Raw genomic sequence first — 19,995 nt, forward strand, 5'->3', positions numbered from 1 at the left:
TCTTCATAGAAAATCATCCTTTTTATCCTCGTATGAGCCCAAATTCGAAAAATAAATTTTTATCTGGACTTTCTTGAGTGTTGTCTACGGCAAAAAAAACATCATAAGGAACAAAAAACGTTAGCATTATGCTAGATTATTCCCACCAGGTAAAAAGTTACGGGCCACTCTTTATAAAGTTATAGACTTTATTCCTAGAACTTTTTATGGCTGTTCCTACTAGAGGGCATCGTAATAAACAAAAAACGTTTATGGTGTGATGGGTTATTCCCAACAGGAGCAAAGTTAAGGGTCACTTCATATAATATTGCGTAGGGAGTGTCATCTGCCCGCATCGGCCTGTATCCGCCCGACGTCGATTACTCAAAAAATAAATTATTCCTAGATCTTTTTATGGCTGTTCCTACTAGAGGGCATCATAATAAACAAAAAACGTTTATGGTGTGATGGGTTATTCCCAAAAGAAGCAAAGTTATGGGTCACTTCTTATAATATTGCATAGGGAGTGTCATCTGCCCGCATCGGCCTGTATCCGCCCGACGTCGATTACCCAAAAAATAAATTATTCCTAGAACTTTTTATGGCTGTTCCTACTAAAGGGCATCATAATGAATAAAAAACGTTTATGGTGTGATGGGTTATTCCCAACAGATAAATAGTAAAAGACATCGATATCTATAACAATCGGAGTTTCTAATCCACATTAGATATTTAATAATCGCAAAAAAAACTCATGAATACCATAAATATAACAATTTTCTCCAGAATATGATTAAAGTTCAACGAAATTATAAAGTCAAAGTCCAAATGATATTTGTCAAGACAAATAATTAAAGAGTTCAAATTCATACTCGGAATAATTTTCATCGATCATACATGATATATATATTTATATATCCCTTACTCGCTCATGATGATTTTATTATCACACGTCGACGTCAGACGTATTCAAATATTCATGCAAACGCGAGATATCTCAATTTCCAGAATAACCAACGGAATATACTTCATTTAAATTTCATTTAAATTCTCTAAACTCGGAGCTGCTTTCCTCCAGCTCTCGTATTATTCTATCAATAATCATATTTAATAATAACATATTTAGACAATTTAATTTTCATTACGTCAAATGGATTTTATTTAATTAATTTAAATGCTGCGGGTTACGACAGGATGTTGACGTCAAAAAAAATCGATACCGTAGCCATGGCAACCTAAACTCAACATTTAAATCCCGTCTACGTGTTATTGTTATTTATTTAAAACTGAATTAACGTACACAAGTTCTTAACAAACGATTGATTTAGCATTGAGGTGAAGGTGCTTAAAAAGTTTTCCACCACCGGACTTGGGGTAGTGGCTGCTCAAGAATGGACAGTAGCAGCAGTGAAGAAGAGGAGGAAGACAAAAAGCATTTTTCGGCATTCAGCAAATTCGACGAGAGCATCGAAGTTAGAAACGCCGAAGAAATAAAGAGTCCTGTCAGTGGCACCGAAAAGTCCTCACTCATGAGAAAAAGTACAAAAAGTGTTTCAAACTCTTTCGAGGCCGAGGAAATGGAACTAACCTCCCCCGACAAACGAAATTTCCGAAGGTATTTTATTTAAATTTTCTTATTGAAATTAATTTTAAAAAGTATTCGAATTTTTCTAGATTTTCAAATCATGAAAGTACGTTTGAAAAACCAGTGAGACCAATTGAAAGTGATCCATCAGACAGCGAAGAATCTGACGACGATGATATCGAAGGTACCAAAGTTAAAAAACCCGTGGAACTTTACAATCCAAAGGAATTTGAAAATTTGGAAGCTTCTGCTGAAGTCAAAGAATTATTCCAAAATATCATGAGGTAAATATCTGTATATTTTTTCGTATTTGAGTCATTTATATATCGATTTATTAATTGTAGGTACACACCCCAGAAGATAGAGCTAAATTATAAATTAGCCCCTTATATAATGGACTTTATACCGGCGGTCGGTGACATTGATGCCTTTATAAAAGTACCTCGACCTGATGGGGTAGCTGATAAGGTCGGTTTGACGGTCCTGGATGAGCCATGCGCGAATCAATCCGAGCCCGCGGTTCTGCATTTGCAACTGCGGAGCCAAAGTAAAAGCGCGGACTCGCGCAGAACTGCAGTGATAAAACGCGTCGAGGACGCGGAAAAAAATCAAAAGTCTATTGACAGGTGGATTGAGGACATGGGTCTGTTACACAGAAGCAAACATCTGCCGGCAGTAAGACTGACCAGTCCCATGCCGGACATCGACTCGCTGATTCAGCAGTGGCCCCCTGACATCGAGGACAAGCTCAGCGAAGCTCAGCTCGACTTTTCTACCCTCGACTGCGAGCTCCCGCGGGTTGTGGATTTAGTCTGCAATTTACTGGACATTCCTGTAAAACCGGAAACGAGACTAGAGTCACTGCATACCCTCTTCACTTTGTTTTTAGAAGTCAGGGAGTTCAAAGACCGCGGGACTTTTTAATTTTACTCGTTTTAGTATTAATTTTTTTATATTAATGTTTGTATATTTATATTTATATTCAAACCTGTAGTATTATTGATGTAATTGACGTTCACATGTTTGATAATAATTTTAAAATCTCTATTGCTCATGTATTATAAATATTTATAAATAATTTACTATCATCTTTGTATTATAAATAATTTTAAAAAATATTTTACCCTGAAATTTCAAATAAAAAATCTTTATTTTAATATTTTTAAAACTTTTCAATTAAATTAAAGGATCAGTCAACAAATGTCTTGGGCAGTTTACGATGTAATCAAAATTTTAATGACTGATCATTTAATTTAATTCACGTAACAATAAATTATTTATCAATAAGCATGTGTATGTAATCGTTAATTTAATGCGTTTGAATTCTGCAAGACGATAAGTTAAAATAAAAGGAATGAATCACTTGTAGAATTGTGATATACTCAGACTCATAACGTGGTCATTAGTCACGTGGTTATCTTTGATGTTTGGACTTGATTCTCTTCCTCATGCGCACTGGTATCGCTCTCGGGAATTACGTAAATACATTTTCTGTATGATAGATACTACAGTAGCAGTAAGAGCTGGGGGCCAAGCAACCGATTAATAGTAAACGACAGAGACTATGCTTTGTTGTGCTTGTCATTCTAGATCTACAGTTTGATGATCTAGACTAGATCCTAGTCCTAGTTTCAATTCCAACAAGTGTCAAGTGTCAATTTTGTTTTCCAGATTATGGATCTCAGTGTTTACATTTACTGTCATTATCAACTGTAATTGATAAAATAATTTAAAGTATAAAATAAAATTATGAGACACAAAAGACAATGACAAGTCCTGAAGACAGTGTGATTGTTTTAAATACCTCAGATGTTGATGAAAGTAACCAAGGACGTGATAACAGTACTGAGGATGAAAAACTTGTCAAGTCGAGACCAAGAAATAATTTTCCTTCTTATTCCAACGAGGACGTCAACGTCAGGTTCAGGGTAAGTTCTCTTTGTTTTATTTTTTTTTATTTATATCACAAAATTTAACCTAATTTTGCGTCATCAAATTTTGTTCTTAGGGTATCAGCTGCAGTAGGAATGACAACACATTTAATAATTTAATTGAAAATGTATCAACTCGTCAGTCTAATAGAATAAACAATGGAGAGTTTGAACCTGGAGTGACTAATTTTTTATCCGCCAATTATGAGGTTTTATTTTTATTATTTATTAAATAAATTTATCTGCTGGCGGTAAATTTATTCTGATAATTGATAAAAGTTATTTAAATTATAATTATAAATGTTTATTTTTAGAGTCTTGATTATGACACATGTGAAAACAGTCTGCTGCAAGATGAGGAAAGGAAAAAAGGCTATAAATATGTAGTTAAGAAAAATTTTGCAAGATGGTTTATATTTTTGTTGATTGGAATTTTGACTGCATCTATCGCGTGCTTTGTTGATATATCCATAGAAGAATTGTCAGATATTAAATATGAAACATTAAAGTACTGTATCCTTTTACAAGACGAAAAATTGCTGATTCGTTTATGCGGAAAATAAATATTTTCCTTACAGGAAACTTTAGATGTGGACAATTGTGTGGCGCAAAATTGCCTGTGGATCCCGTACCTGATATGGGTGATGGTAAATATCGTGATAGTTTTAATAGGAGCTGTACTGGTGACCTATGTAGAGCCCGTCGCTGCTGGCAGCGGAATTCCCCAGGTAAAATGTTACCTGAATGGAGTAAAAGTCCCTCGGGTTGTGAGGATAAAGACCCTGGCGGTGAAAACGCTGGGAGTTATCAGTACCGTCGTCGGAGGACTTGCTGGAGGTAAAGAGGGACCGATGATACACTCAGGAGCTGTCGTGGCTGCTGGTATATCCCAGGGCAAGAGCACGACCTTCAGGAAAGACTTCAAAGTCTTTCAGTACTTTAGGGAGGATCATGAGAAGAGAGATTTCGTAGCCGGTGGAGCTGCTGCTGGTGTTTCAGCAGCTTTTGGAGCTCCAATAGGTAATTAATTGGCATTATAATTTATAAAATCTTAATTAATTCATTAAATTATTTTTTTCAGGCGGAGTACTGTTCAGTATTGAAGAAGGAACGAGTTTCTTCAACCAAAGTCTGACATGGCGGACATTTTTCGCCAGTATGATTTCGACATTCACTTTAAATATTATTCTAAGCGCTTATCACGGTCATCCTGGGGAGCTTTCGTACCCGGGATTACTAAATTTAGGAAAATTCGGCACAATTAACTATCAAGTTTATGAGATTCCGCTTTTTATGATTGTCGGAACCTTCGGAGGACTGATGGGAGCCTTCTGGAATTACATGAACTACAAAATAACCGTTTTTAGGCTTAAATACATTCACAGAAGATGGCTGAAAGTTCTTGAAGTCATCTGCGTCTCCATAATGGCTGCAACTATGGGCTCTCTAATGATTTACTTTCTCAATGACTGCAAGCCTCTTGGACAAGACCCCACAAAATATCCAGTCCGTATGTTTTGCAAAGAGAGCGAGTACTCTGCCGTTGCTGCTCTGTGGTTCCAGACTCCTGAGAGCACCGTGCGATCGCTCTTCCATGACCCAATAGGTACTCAGCTCTTCGAAAGCTCACCAAATCTCTTAAAAATTAACTTAATCACCAATTTAATTTCAGGCTCACACAATGACGCGACGCTAGCAATTTTTGTTTTCCTCTACTTCATTCTAGCCGCGTTAACTTTCGGTCTTTCAATGTCTGCTGGTCTCTTTATACCTTCTCTGCTAATTGGGTCCGCTTGGGGCAGGCTAATGGGCTCCGGACTAACTAAATTATTCCCTTCATGCGTAAGAAATTTTTAAAAACCCTCGTCTTTATAAATATATTCAATTTCACTGACTGCAATTTTTTAGGGATTGTTTGAACCCGGAAAATACGCGCTGTTGGGAGCGGCAGCCCAGCTTGGAGGTGTCGTGAGAATGACAATAAGTCTGACAGCGATTTTGATAGAAGCCACCCAAGGAATTTCATTCGGTCTTCCACTCATCATTGTCCTCATGATGGCTAAATGGGTCGGAGATTTTTTCATAGAGGTACTGACTCTCATTGCAATAATACTCTTAATTACGTCAGCCTTTGCTGCATTATATTTATAAAAATGATTGATAAATTTTATTATCAGGGCATATATGATATACACACTCAAATGGCAGGAGTACCATTACTTCCGTGGGAAGCACCGCCTTTATCTAACAACATTTACGTCAGCGAAATAATGAGTCATCCTGTTGTTACATTGAAGACTACTGAAAATGTGGGACATATTGTTGCTTTATTGAAATGCGTTAAATTTAATGGATTTCCTGTTGTCGATCCACCCAGTGGTGACCAGGTAAAAATCCATTTCAAAATTATTAACCTCCACAATCAACGAAATCCGCGACTTAATAAAAACATTTTTTTTAGAATGAAATAAATTGCTATGGAAGATTCCGTGGCCTGATTCTGCGGTCCCAGTTGATAGTTTTGTTACTAAATAAAGTATTTAATGAGTACAATGAGTTTTGGGAAACAAATTTCTCATTAAAAATATTCCGCGATGCATATCCGCGGTATCCGAGTATCGACCAAGTTAATATTACTGATGAAGAGAAGACTTATTCAATAGATTTGCGACCATTTATGAACCCGTCTCCTTACACTCTGCAACACGTAAGTTTCCATCAGCTCGCTGATTAATTTAAATAACAGTAATAAATAAAATAATTTTTTTACAGTCGACAACACTTCCCAGAGCATTTCGACTTTTCCGTGGGCTTGGATTGCGCCACTTACCGGTCGTCAATGACGAGCACGAAGTAATCGGAATGATCACACGAAAAGATGTTGCAAGATACCGGATTTGGAGGCATCAAGGCCGTATGGGTCTCGACGAGCTTCAAATAACTGATAAAATATGACGTCACAACAAAATAATGATAATTAGCTAAATTTTTTTCTACCAAATTACTTTATTCTGTATAAAATAATTTACGGACCATTGTAAATAAATATTTAAATATTTTCTTCAGTACAAAAAATAAATTTATATACGTAATTATAATAAATTAATTATTTACAAACAATTCCCATCCGATCCATGACCAAAGACGGAAAAATAAGTAAACTGGTATGATAACAATTAATAATAAAAAATAGTATTCGTAATTAGAAATATACATTTTGAATTATTTATTATCTGCGATCCATATCTGAAAAAAAAATATACGGTAATTAATGATCCTGAAGTTATCAGACAATCAACAATTTTTTTATTTATTTTTAATAATTTATTAAAAAAAAAAAATGCACATGTAGAAAATTTAAAAAACTAAAGGTGCAATTTTTTCAAATGTTTTTTTTTTTTATAATTTATCGTTTAAAAAAAAAATCAAAAAATTCAGACGTCGGCTAATTTCAGTATTATCGGTAATTAGCAGTTTTGCGTGTCATTATTAATTAACAAATGAGTTATAATAATAATTATAATAACGGCTATTGTTATTATCAATAAATAATTGGCTTGCTTACTATTTTTGGTAGTGAATCACCTTGAAGACACACACATGTCTACATGCGTACAAAGAGCCAACGACATACAACTAGAACAGCTATCTCTTTCTAATCTCCAATCCAATAAACCAGATCCTTAGAATTTTTTGCGAAACTGTACCACAGTTGAAAAGTTTAGTGGTACGGTAAAAAGTTCTTACGTGTGGTCCAACAATTATTAACTCTAAAAACAATTTATATTAAATATATACTCTTGTTATTTCATCATCAACATAAAATATTTATCAATAAGTTATATATGATAATTACTTTTTAGTTTTGCAAATAATCGTATATCTTTTATAAATTATATGAATATAAATAAAATGTGTAATGTGAGAACTGAGTAATCTCGACTCGACTTTCGTCAAAGTAAATCGTCTTGATAGTCACACGTGATTCGCAATTTCTACGCATTGTCGATAATTGTTCGCCGCCATTCGTCTTTCGATACATCTTTTTTTTATGCTCATGCTGACCAATAAAACGCCCGGTTTCAATTTCAGCGGGAAAATTTGAATTTCAAATCAACCGTCCGCAATTAACAATAAATGGAACTGCTGTCAATCTTTCCTGCAATAAATAATTTATCATTAATTATAAAAATTAATTATTTTTAATGACAAGTGGCAGATAATTATAATTGTGAGCATTTAAATACCCGAAGAAATCGACGTCAAGATGAATGGACAAACGTGGAATGTCAAAGACATGTCATCTAAACTATTGTTATCACCGTCATCGTCTTCCTCGTCATCGTCATCTTCACGACGTGCAAGAACTCTCAGTGGTGGTAATCCTAGTGTACATATAAATATTAACAATGTAAATAATTATGTCAATATAAATAACAGCAGCAATAACAGTAATGCCGATAGAAAAAGAAATTCGAGAAAGCCGATACCAAGGCCACATGAAACTGAAGAAGAAGCTATTTTGAGGAGATTCCACGATGCTCAGAGGATGGCGCGTTTTCGTGCTAAAAAAAAAAAAGCTATGGAAGAAGCTAAAGCACTGGAGGCTGCCAAATTAACAGAACTTGCTATGATATCCGAATTAAAACGACGTAATGTTGTATTTCAAATAAAACCTAGCAATAATAATAATAATAATATTAATACCAATAATAATAATATTATTAATAATAATAATAATAATAATAATAATAATAATTACAGTAGTAGTAATAGTAGTAATAATAATAGTAATAAAAGTATTAGTGGTAATAAAAATAGCAAAGGATCGACGTTGATGATAAAACCCGATCAGAGAGAAAGTTTGATGGCAATTCAAAATGATGGACAGAGTAAATATTCCCAATTGCTAGAAGTGATAGAAGAACTTGGCAGAGACATCAGACTGACTTATGCTGGCAGTAGAACCTCAGCTGAGAGACTGAAAATGGGAATAATCCAAGCGCGAATGCTAGTCAGAGATTGTCTGCTGGAAACAGAGATTAATTTACGACAATAATATATCTTATATTATTGAATTTTTATTTTTATCACTATTAACATACTTTTAGATTAAACAGCTACATTAATATATCAAATAAATAAATAAGAAATAGCAATAATTGTTTACTTAGTGGCTTGTGACTTAGACAATAAAAATTTTCTAATGATACTCTACTTTCTTTTTTTTTTATCAAAGACCTTCAAGATTATCTGTTACAGTTCATAGTAAATATTACTTTTTATCATGTTGAGCAAATTAAAATTTCCATCAGCAGAATCCTATTGGAATTACGGCCTACCATTTTATACCTCGAATAGAATGTAGAAGTAAAAGTTTACAAAAGCAAAAGATAAAAAAAGGCATAATAAAATGGACAATAAAAATTCCATTTAAAGTATACACCTGTCCGCCTTGAAGTTGGTGGCGTTGGTCCTATAGCTGTACATCTCAATATGAAATACCCAAGCTCGTATCGCATTCGCATGGTATCGGGGAAGCAAGAGCCTAAAAACTCCTTAGCTCTTTCCCTCGTTTAATTTATTTCCTCTCCTTGTCTTTGATTCGATACTCCAACTTCTCCACGCCAGCACCTTGATATAGTACATACAATACAAAGCCCAGCTCTGGCTTTGCATCTCTGTCCTCAGCCTGAGATTCTATTCGCATTCGTAGCGATACGATACCGGTATCCACCTCCTCTTGCTCTTCCTCTTCCTCTGGCATCCTCATTTTCATCCTCTATACAACTCAGACCAGTCCCGACTCCCAACATTCTACAATCCAGCGTCTACTCTACAGAGAACGTGTAGGAGCAAGGAGGAACCCCGTGTACTCTGTACTCCAATCCATTCTACATGAACAACAGAAAGAGACTGCTGCTGCTGTTGGCTGCTGCTGCTGCTGCTGCTGAGAATGAGAACAGAGACTGAGAACTGAGACTACAACATCGGGGGTGGCAAAAGGAGGAAGGGGTTATGGTCAATAAACGCGACCACGTCACACGCAGTAGTCTATCGGGTCGGGCGACCCCCAGACCCCAGACTGCCCCAGACCCCGCTTGGCCCCTTAACTTAAAGTGGCTCGCCAGCTTGCCAGATCGCCACCCGAACCTTCCTACCAACTACCGAATCTTACATGTCCGCTCCACTCTCTTTTGCTCAGATATTATTCTTGCCACTATTTTGTGCATTTGCGTGTGTGATACAACACCAGCATCTACACCAGCATCATTCCTCTCCAGTCTCCATACTCCATACTCTCCATCGCCCATCACCTACAATCAATAGTCAATATTTAATTATTATCATAAATTTCTTTTCATTTATTGTCTTTCGCTTAAATATTAACTGATAACAAGCAAATGTGATTCTGTTGTAACCAACCGAGGACATGAGTTTATTTGGACACGTATCTATCAGTCCACTTAAAGTAAAATATAATAATAATTTAAAATAAAAATGTGAGTTTCGTCATGTTGCTTTGGAGTGAATTGACCAAATAGCAGACGCCATTGTTGTGATTGGTGAAAACCAGTACAGAGACAAACCAGGGAGTTAAGGGGCACTGTACTGCCGCTATCCACTGCTATTCACAATCCGGTGTGCACATGTGTGATGTGTGTTGGTGCTGCTGTCGGTGCCCAAGACGACGTAGTTTTTCGTCCAAGTTAAATATTCTTATTTATATTACGCATGCGTAACTACTGCCACGACTCGTTTCTTCGTTCAAAATTTTCAAAAACAAAAGAATCATACGTTAACGCAAATTATTTAACCAACGGTACTTTATTTTCGGCGAATAATCATTCAGCATCATTACTTATCATCAAATACTTTGTCCTGCTACTCGGTGATTTACAACCACCGGCTGCTATTCCGACTCCAAGATAAAAGACAACCTTTTTTATTTCAATATATCGAATATTTTTTACACTTAATTTTTTTTACGTGCACCTGTCTGATTGGTTGTGATATTATTTAAATAAGTGTGCTTAATTTATTTATGATAATGTCATTTTATATATTTTCATTGTTTTGTTTATTTATTTTATCTGGATAAAGAGTATCGGTAAATAATATTTTTATTTATTGATTTTATTGTGGGTATTTATGTTATGGGTTATTAATGAGCTAACCTTTCATTTCCAGTGATAACACGGATTGGAGCACTGGTACGTGGAGCTGCTGATGGACTCTTACAAAAATTATAAACTTTTTTTAAATTAAATGAATAAATAAAAACTGGAGCTCAGATTCATTTAATTGTCTGATGGATAAATTAATGCAAGGTATTAAAACAATAATTATTATTTAAATAATAATAACAATAATAATAAAATTGATTGGTTGGCTAAATGTACGAGTTTGAAAACGAGAGACTTATGTCAGAAACTGCTGAGGAACGGGCGATCAGACTGTACACGGCAGCAGAGAGGATGAAGAATGTCAGAGCCAAGGAGTCTGAGGACCAGGCAGCTCTCAGGAGGATGCAGGAGGCCCAGAGGATGGCCAGGCATCGGGCTAAAAAGAAACGATGCCTTGATGAAAACCTGGCCAGGGAAATTTCAAAAATTGCTGAGTTGTCGAAGATGCCGGACGCAGCGACTATTGCACAGATGTCGGAGATGAACATGAACAAAATATCTGCTGAGTTGAAGCAGATGATGGAGCGGGGCAAAGTTCCTGAGCATATTGTCCAGATGGCCCAGTTGGCTGAGTTCAGTAAAATGACTGAGTTGAATAAAATGTCTCAGGACATGGCCAAGAGGTACGAGATGGAAAAAATGGCCGAGTACGCCAAGACAACTGAGTACATCAAGATGCAGGAAATTGCCAAGATGTCTGAGTTGGCCAAAATGAATGAAATGGTTAAATATTCAGAGATGGCTAAGTATTCAAATGACATTTCCAAGATGAATGAAATAGCAAAGATGAATGAGATGATGAAAATATCACAGATGGCTAAAATAAATGAGGTCCAGCGAATGAATGAAATCGCAAAGTTGAATGAGATGGTGAAGATGACGGAAATGGCTAAATATAACGACATGAGTAAGTACAATGAGATCGCACAGATAAATGAAATGGCCAAGGAGTTTGTTAAAATGAGCGAGAAATCTAAAATGAATGAGATGATTAAAATGGCTAATATGCAGAATGATATCACCAAGATGCCTGAATACTCGAAGATGGCTGAGATGGCGAAACTTACTGAGCTAGCTAAACTCAATGAGATAACAATAACTAAATTAAATGATCCACCACAACCTGTGTCCCATCATCAACATCAGCAACACCAGCAGCAGCATCAACAACACCAGCAACATCAGCAGCATCAACAGCATCAGCAGCACCAGCACCAACATCAGCATCAACAACACCAGCAACATCATCAACAGCATCAGCACCAACAGCATCAACACCAGCAGCTACAACAGCAGCAACCACCACCTCCGCCTCCACCGCCGAAGCAAGAAATTCCCCGGATCCCGGAGCCCGTTATCACGGTACCGAATCCCAGAAACCTGCAAAATGCCCAGTCTGCCCAGGTACAAAATGTACAGGCGAGTCCTTCGAGTACTATTAATTTTCCCTCAGTACCAGGTCAAGGAAAGTACGCCCAGCTGCTAGTGATTATTGAAGAACTCGGCCGCGATATTCGTTTATCGTATGCTGGGAGTCGCAGTGCCGCTGAGAGGCTAAAAATGGGCATCCAGCACGCGAGGATTCTCGTCAGAGAGTGTCTGCTGGAGACAGAACACAATGCACGGCAATGATCTTCTGACTATCATTTACTAGATATAGGATAGTTTATTATATTTTTAAATTCTTGGGTACAAAGAGTCTCATTTTTAATTAATTTCTTTAGTTAATTAATTTAGGTGATATTTTGGCTGATAAATTTCTCATGTAATGGGATTTTTTATGCCAAGTAAAATAAAAATATTTCGGTGATATTTTAAAAGTCAAAATTTTTTTTTTATTTAAAATAAATACATAATTATTATTATTAATATAAATATTAATGTGATTATTATTTCTGCGATTAAAATTAGTGAGACTTTTTGTATAATTAAATACCATAGTTCAGGTATAAAATGAACTTGGTAGTATTTTTAAATGGAAGTGTCTTAACTTCCGCGTGAGTACTATTAATTTATACTAAATGAAATAAAATTAAAATAATTGAAAGGAATGAGCTAATTAGTAAGATATAAAAAAAAGTGCAAACTAATTATTTTACATAAAAATCTTTTTAATTATTACGGTATTTTATAATTTTTCAACAATAATTTAGCTTGGATACGCTTATCATCCGTAAGGAAAATCAAAAATTTGATTTTATTTAAATTTTATTAGGGTTAAAAAAATTTTGTGATGTCTCATTATTTTGAATTTTTAAAATAATAAAAAAGGTGATTTTTACAATCAAATGTATAAAAATATTTTGGCAACTTTTTAAAATTGAGCTGGAATCTAAAGTTATTTTTGTGCTAAAAATAAACGAATCTCGATTTTAATATTTTTATTGTTAATTAGATATAAGTTCATTATTAATAATTAATTAATTATATATTTTTTTTACTTAATATTTTTAAAAACACTGGTGGATTTATAACAAATTACTGTACTTTTATTTTTAAGAACTCTAAGCACTTTACATCCATTGTCTTTACAGATATTGTTTTTAAAATAATTAAATTTTAAATTGTCAAGCAGGATTTTTAAAAATAAGTATGGGCCTTTCATATAGATGATATTGCTAAATAAAAAACCAGTTTTGTAATAAAAAACAATTAATTAGACCTTTTTATTTAACATCAACTCCAACTAATCAAATAAATACCAGCAATAATTATTTTTAAAAAAACCGCGGGAATTTTATTTTTTTAAAAAGTGACATCTAAGGATTGAAATAAAAATGATTTACAATACAAACTACTCATAACCTATTTCTGTTTGTATTCTGTTATCTCCCAAGTGATAAATTAAAATTTATATATATACATATATATATTTTATAAATAATAATTATCCATTAAAATATACGTCATCAATCAAAGGTAATTATTCTCTTCAATAAATAATTTAAATTCATTGTAAATTAAACTTTGCTCAAAAACAAAAAAACGACACGTAAACAAATTTAAAAATAATAACAATGAAAAACAATAGTATTTAATTGTTTGTCAGGCAGTTACCAAATAAATAAATAAAATAAAATTTAAAAATGAACATGGAAGGAGAAATAACAAAATTACCTGCTGGTACGACAATAACTAAAATCGTCGAGTCGCCGATAACTGTTCCGAATCCAAGGAACATTCAGTCAACAATTCCTCATGTTACTGTCACCGCAATACCTGGACAATCAAAGTACGTACAGTTGCTAAATGTCATCGAGGAACTTGGACGAGACATTCGTCCAACTTACGCTGGGAGCAGAAGTTCCGCTGAAAGAATAAAACGAGGTCTTGTTCATGCCCGTCTGCTAGTCAGGGATTGTCTTCTTGAGACTGAACGTAGTGCTCGTCAATAGTTACCATATGTTTATTATTATTATTATAATTATTTACTTTAAATCTTAGCCATCAGCATAATTTATTTTTCATCACCGAGTACCGTTACCACGGGTGCCAAAGTCTGAAAAATCTTTTTTGTTAATTATATAATTTTTTTTCGAGGTAATTTACTTATACATTATTTTATTTCCTACAAGATCTGATTATTCTAGTGATTAATTAATTAAATTATTTATTAGAATCATAGATTTCGATTTACTTGACGAGATCTATTTGCCAAATGTACGTTTAATTTTTTCCTTCGTCATTAGCTGATTAATTAATTTTAAATATCAAAGTAGCTTGAGGTAATTAGATAAGTAATTTATTAATTCAGTATACTAAGAAAATGCCTTAAAAAAAATTCAAACAAAATAGTTATCATTTTATTAGATCGAATAGTACAAAAATAATGTAATAATTTTATAGATATATATTTGTTTGTAACTCCATAGTAATTATAATTATTAAAACTGTTGACAAAATACATATTTTCAAGTACATACAGGGTTTAAATGACTTAAAGTTGTGAGATAAAGGCATTAGTAATTATATGAAAACTTTTTTTTTTTTTCTAAATAAATAAATAGATCATCTAAAGATTAAAGTCTAATAAAAATAATTGAGGTAAATTTACTAGTGTCTTTATCCTTTATTGAAGGTACAATATAAAAAAAAATATTTTTACAGCATTAAAAAAAAAATAATGATAATTTAAGTCATAAAAGACAAAATATTAAGGAAGCGTTCCTAGAATAATTAAGAGCCAAACTCAGGTTTACTTACGCCTCATAACAGTATTTGTACTGATATTTTTAAGATGATTGATTAATATATATATATATATGACTTAAAGTAGGGACTTAAATAATTAGTTTAAATGTTAAATGATAAATTGTAACGGGTTTTAACGTGTTCCATTGACCAAAAATTTGTATATCACGTGTAACAAGTTGCTCATGATTATTTAATTAAAATAAATAAATTTAAATAAATATATATATGTTTTGTTATTTATTTTTAAATTATCTTTGCTGATTGATAGACGCACTGTAAAAAATTGAGAATTATGTAATTTTTTCTATGGTTTTATGTTACAGTTAAAATGTTTAAGACACTGGAGACATTTGACACTGAATTTTCAGCAGATTCTGTGGAATGGTGTCCAATTAAAGGCTTCAAGGACTTGTTTGTCTGCGGTACTTATCAATTATTTCCTGAAGAAAGTTCCGACAGTTCGGTAACTAAATCTTCAGGTCAGAAACGATTGGGAAGAATTTTTTTATTCAAAATTAGGGCGCCAGGAAAATTGAAGTTACTTCAGCAGCTGGAGGTCCCAGCGGTTTTGGACATGAAGTGGGCACATGTGAGGTGTCAAGATAAAATTTTACTGGGCGTAGTCAATTCTCTGGGATTTTTGCAAGTATTTAAACTTGATGAAGATGAAGGGAAGATTGAATTGCTTGTAGAGACTAGTGTGAGTAGCGAGGATCCAGTGCTGGCATTGTCCTTGGATTGGAGCACTGGCAGAGGGACAAATGGTCTAGATGTCAAAATTACCGTGAGCGATTCAAAGGGCTACGTTTCCCTGTTTTATTTTGGTCAAAGTAAACTCGAGTGTCTTTCATCACAAGAAGCTCATGAGTTCGAAGCCTGGATCACGGCATTCGATTATTGGAACACTGATGTCATTTATTCTGGTACTAATTTTCAAATCTGTTTAACTGACGTCTAAATACTTAATCATAATTAATATAAAAACTTACTAGGAGGAGATGACTGCAAATTTAAAAAATTCGATTCAAGAGAAGGACTACAAGTAATTGGAACCAATAGGAGCCACGAGGCTGGAGTTACGAGTTTGCATTCCAATGCGATGGAAGAATTTTTTTTAGCCTCTGGAAGGTATTAATTTATTTAAAAATAACTATTCCATGATAATGATCATCTAATTTGCAGTTACGATGAAACGTTACGACTATGGGACACCCGGAACTTCCGAAGACCGGTATCAGAAATAAAACTCGGAGGAGGAATCTGGCGTCTGAAATGGGACCCATTTGACTGCAGATATTTGTTGGCCGCCTGCATGTACAGCGGGTTTCGTATCATTGATTGCCAGAGGAAAGACGATCCCCAGGTGATTGCCGAGTATCATGATCACCAGAGCATCGCCTACGGTTGCGACTGGTCTTTTTTAACGGGAGAAAAAGTTACCGAAATTCTGAGTCTGTCAGAAAATCAGATGACAGTTCACACGTCACTTGCAGCCACATGCTCATTTTATGATCACACTCTAAAATTGTCTTCAATTAAATTTGAAAATTGAAATAAAAATTCTAAAATAATTTAAAATTCAAAATTCCTTCAAGTTCTGCTTTACCAAATGGAGCAAGTGGTAAATATAGAGACCTATATTTAAATTTCTTGGGTCTTGATAATATAAATTTTCCTGCTTAGCGTAGCTGATAATTTATCGTTTATTAACAATAAAAATAAACAGAGATATGTAATATATATATTACCGTAGCGCTGATGTGGTAATTTTCCAGAGCAAGTGAATGTAATCACAGCTGTATACTGTCGATGAACGTCTGAGTCAGTCGGTTCTGTTTAGGCCCGATGGCCACTGCGCGTTACTATTCAACAACAACATCAAAAAACCAGCTGTTCATTGAGACTGTATTTGTATGTATATATTTCAATAACACTTGCAATAAAATAAATAATAACATTCAAGTACACGCTGGATTTTTTTATAAAACAAATCGCAGTCGGTCATTATTTCATTGCTAAGTCACTCGTGACCTCAAAATCTGATCTCTCTTTGTTCTATTAGTGTCAATCCTGTACTTTATTTTATACTTTTTATTCTTATAATAATTTAATTAATAATAATTTAATAATCGATACAGACGCACGGATGTAACGCGTCAGTTTTGTGGGAATCAAGTCTTGAACCCACTGGATAAACCGACAATTGAGTTGGAGGTTTTAAGTTCTGGAGCAGTTGAACCAGCGGCGATAACATCAAGAAAAATGGCTGAGAGCAAAGTCATCAAGAACGAGAGTGTTATTTTGGAGGATCCCGCACGTGGTAGCAATTCACTGAGAACTCAACTCTGGGCCAGGACATCCGAGAGCGGCGACGAGGATTGTCCCCTCAGCAATGACAGCACCAGGTCAGTGAATCACCAGAAAATCACTTGAAAAAATAAATAGTCAATTACACAAGACATAAAAAATAATATTACTCATTATCTCGATTACTGTTATCACATTTCATGGATGTAATGATATCTGTTCTGTTTAGCAGGAGTAACCCGAGTAATCAACCGCGATACGACGCTATAGCTTACGCAGAAGATAAAATGCGTAGAAAATTGAGATTTTTTTTCATGAATCCTATTGAAAAATGGCAGGCTCGTAGAAGATTCCCATATAAATTTATCGTACAAGTGATTAAAATAATTCTAGTCACTATACAGCTGTGTTTGTTTGCTCACAATAATTACAATCACGTAAATTATGCGTGGGATAATAGAATAACATTTTCGCATCTGTTTCTACGTGGATGGGATGCCACGCAAGAGGTAAAAAAAATATACATATTTAATATTTATTTCGTAAACATTTAACATGACTCGATGACTGTGTTTTAGGTACCGGAGTACCCACCGGCAACAGGTCCTCTGGCTCTGTACAAGCAAGACGAATTTTACGAGACAATAGATTACGCTTTGAACGGCTATTACAATTTGAGTAACGCGATTGGCTCATACTCGTACACAGCCGAAGATAACTCACTGGGACCGGTAATGCTGTGTCTGTACCAGTACAAAGAAGGCATTATATTCGGCTTCAACGAGAGCTACATCTTCAACAACGAGATAGACCGGACGTGTATAAACGTCAATCACACATTCTCGGACAGCAGCAACCCGACAATAAACTCGAAAAAGTTACTGACGGACAGAGATATAAAAATAAATTTTTCGGCGTTGGTTAAAGCTCACCTGAAGTTTGCCGTAAAAACGGTTAACTTGAAAGCCGCGGGTCCGATAACGCCACCGGACTGCTATCAGTTTGACATAAAAATAATACTGGACAACAGTGACTTTGATGGTCAAATGTTACTGTCACTGGACGTCGAGCCCAAAAGATTGCTTTGCAAAGGTGACACCCAGTACATTACTGATAATCAGTTAGACTCAGCACTGAGAACTATTCTTAATCTCTTTGTGATTCTTATCTGCGGAATCTCCCTAATTTTATGCTCGCGTGCTATCTATCGCGCTCAGTTACTTAAATTTGAAACGATAAGATTCTTCAAGAAAACCTACGGCACTAACTTGAGTCTCGAAGGTCGTCTAGAGTTTTTAAACATGTGGTACATCATGATTATAATAAACGACCTACTGATAATAATGGGCTCGGCTATCAAGGAGCAGATTGAGCGCAAGTATTACGGAAGTGATCACTGGAACATATGCAGCATTTTTCTGGGCACTGGAAATTTACTCGTCTGGTTCGGAGTTCTGCGATACCTCGGATTCTTCAAGACATACAATGTCGTGATACTGACACTGAAGAAAGCCGCGCCAAAGGTCGTCAGATTTTCAATCTGCGCGATACTAATTTACGCGGGATTCACGTTCTGCGGATGGCTTATACTCGGGCCTTATCACATTAAATTCCGTTCACTTGCCACAACCTCAGAGTGTCTGTTTGCGCTCATCAATGGAGACGACATGTTTGCAACCTTCTCAATAGCCTCATTCAAGTCCCCAATCCTCTGGTGGTACTCGCGCATGTATTTGTACACATTTATATCTCTGTATATTTACGTTGTTCTGAGTCTTTTTATTTCAATAATTATGGACGCCTATGACACGATAAAACTTTACTATCGGGATGGGTTTCCTAAGAATGATCTCCAGGCATTTGTGTCGGTTTGCACCGACGAGGCGTCGAGTGGTGTTTTTAGACAGGAGTCAGAAGAACCCACTTGGAAAGAGTTGGTCGAGAGAATGTGCTGTTGTCGGAAAAGACCCTACGGGTCTATTCAAGAGGGATCTAGTGAATCATCGACATCCAAGTGCGATGAGATTTGTGGGAATTTTGTCTGTATATAATAGATTAATTTCAAATCGTAATAATAATAATAATAATAATAATAATAATTATGGGTCTATTGTTTTAATTAATCGAGTGTGATTAATAATTAATCATTAATTAGCAAAAAATGAATTATTCAAATGGTAACGCCATACAGTTTAACTGCCAGTTAAAATTTGAATTTAACGCACAATTTATTTTACAAATAAAAAAAAATGATGACAATAATTGATGAACTATTTAGATGACGATACAAATTTTTTATTGTTATTTTTAAAATTTTGTAATAAAAAAAAAAAAAAGTATGTAATGTAATGAATGTAGGTAGTAGATTTATAATTACCGGTAAAAAAATATATAAAATGTATTGATTGTATGTCATTAGCTTAGAGGTGCTGCGGAGTCTGTGATAACTGAACCGTGTACAACAAAAGTTACACAATTACCATTTTACGTAATTACTGATATGTCTTCTGATAAACGGCGAACAATGATTGTAATTATTTAAGACTATGACATATGATATATGAGATTACTAACGATAAATCTTTGTTACCTTAAACATAAAACATATCAAGAAGACTTGTGCATTTAATGACATACAGCGAGGCAGTCTAATTGTTTTACTATTTAATTGTTTCATAATCGTGTAATATATATATGCATATACATATATAAACGTAAATAATAAATATTATGTACAAGTATTTTTATTTTATATCAGTTTAAGTATTAGTTGTGCCAAAGTACATGTACAGCACAAAACACTTAATTTTGT

At 34.6% G+C, this 19,995-nt stretch overlaps 6 protein-coding genes across 9 annotated transcripts; all 6 read left to right on the plus strand.

Annotated features, from left to right (window-relative positions):
- Nucleotides 1-1,154: 1,154 nt before the first annotated feature.
- Nucleotides 1,155-2,569, plus strand: LOC103569427 (intraflagellar transport protein 46 homolog). Its single transcript, XM_008546722.2, has 3 exons — nucleotides 1,155-1,594; nucleotides 1,654-1,848; nucleotides 1,909-2,569. Exons 1-3 carry the CDS (start codon nucleotides 1,371-1,373, stop codon nucleotides 2,486-2,488), a joined length of 999 nt encoding a protein of 332 aa, XP_008544944.1. The 5' UTR covers nucleotides 1,155-1,370; the 3' UTR covers nucleotides 2,489-2,569.
- Nucleotides 2,570-3,013: 444 nt separating this feature from the next.
- On the plus strand, nucleotides 3,014-6,593 carry LOC103569426 (H(+)/Cl(-) exchange transporter 7). Its single transcript, XM_008546721.3, has 10 exons — nucleotides 3,014-3,492; nucleotides 3,573-3,704; nucleotides 3,810-4,008; nucleotides 4,084-4,515; nucleotides 4,577-5,101; nucleotides 5,168-5,337; nucleotides 5,404-5,583; nucleotides 5,673-5,882; nucleotides 5,957-6,202; nucleotides 6,268-6,593. Exons 1-10 carry the CDS (start codon nucleotides 3,331-3,333, stop codon nucleotides 6,448-6,450), a joined length of 2,439 nt encoding a protein of 812 aa, XP_008544943.1. The 5' UTR covers nucleotides 3,014-3,330; the 3' UTR covers nucleotides 6,451-6,593.
- A 759-nt stretch (nucleotides 6,594-7,352) lies between these two features.
- Nucleotides 7,353-8,707, plus strand: LOC103569425 (putative uncharacterized protein DDB_G0289263). The gene has a single exon (XM_008546720.2). The coding sequence runs from the start codon at nucleotides 7,763-7,765 to the stop codon at nucleotides 8,552-8,554; it is 792 nt and encodes a 263-aa protein (XP_008544942.2). The 5' UTR covers nucleotides 7,353-7,762; the 3' UTR covers nucleotides 8,555-8,707.
- A 911-nt stretch (nucleotides 8,708-9,618) lies between these two features.
- LOC103569424 (uncharacterized) lies at nucleotides 9,619-13,271 on the plus strand. Of its 3 annotated transcripts, none has more exons than XM_053740889.1 (3): nucleotides 9,619-10,606; nucleotides 10,687-10,826; nucleotides 10,902-13,271. In XM_053740889.1, the coding sequence occupies exon 3, from the start codon at nucleotides 10,920-10,922 to the stop codon at nucleotides 12,312-12,314; it is 1,395 nt and encodes a 464-aa protein (XP_053596864.1). In that variant the 5' UTR covers nucleotides 9,619-10,606; nucleotides 10,687-10,826; nucleotides 10,902-10,919; the 3' UTR covers nucleotides 12,315-13,271. The 3 variants fall into 3 exon arrangements, with proteins under 3 accessions (XP_053596864.1, XP_053596863.1, XP_053596862.1); XM_053740888.1 differs by having other exon boundaries at nucleotides 10,927-13,271; XM_053740887.1 differs by having other exon boundaries at nucleotides 10,687-13,271.
- Nucleotides 13,272-15,204: 1,933 nt separating this feature from the next.
- Nucleotides 15,205-16,428, plus strand: LOC103569507 (diphthine methyltransferase). Its single transcript, XM_008546840.1, has 3 exons — nucleotides 15,205-15,799; nucleotides 15,869-16,004; nucleotides 16,059-16,428. The coding sequence occupies exons 1-3, from the start codon at nucleotides 15,205-15,207 to the stop codon at nucleotides 16,426-16,428; spliced, it is 1,101 nt and encodes a 366-aa protein (XP_008545062.1).
- A 221-nt stretch (nucleotides 16,429-16,649) lies between these two features.
- Nucleotides 16,650-19,924, plus strand: LOC103569422 (mucolipin-3). Of its 2 annotated transcripts, none has more exons than XM_008546714.3 (4): nucleotides 16,650-16,787; nucleotides 17,015-17,281; nucleotides 17,413-17,692; nucleotides 17,762-19,924. In XM_008546714.3, exons 2-4 carry the CDS (start codon nucleotides 17,139-17,141, stop codon nucleotides 19,232-19,234), a joined length of 1,896 nt encoding a protein of 631 aa, XP_008544936.1. In that variant the 5' UTR covers nucleotides 16,650-16,787; nucleotides 17,015-17,138; the 3' UTR covers nucleotides 19,235-19,924. The 2 variants fall into 2 exon arrangements, with proteins under 2 accessions (XP_008544936.1, XP_008544937.1); XM_008546715.3 differs by having other exon boundaries at nucleotides 16,652-16,787; nucleotides 17,416-17,692.
- The last annotated feature ends 71 nt before the right edge of the window (nucleotides 19,925-19,995 follow it).

The sequence above is a fragment of the Microplitis demolitor genome, chromosome 7 (genome assembly GCF_026212275.2).
Source record: "Microplitis demolitor isolate Queensland-Clemson2020A chromosome 7, iyMicDemo2.1a, whole genome shotgun sequence".
Classification (NCBI taxonomy): Eukaryota; Metazoa; Arthropoda; class Insecta; order Hymenoptera; family Braconidae; genus Microplitis; species Microplitis demolitor.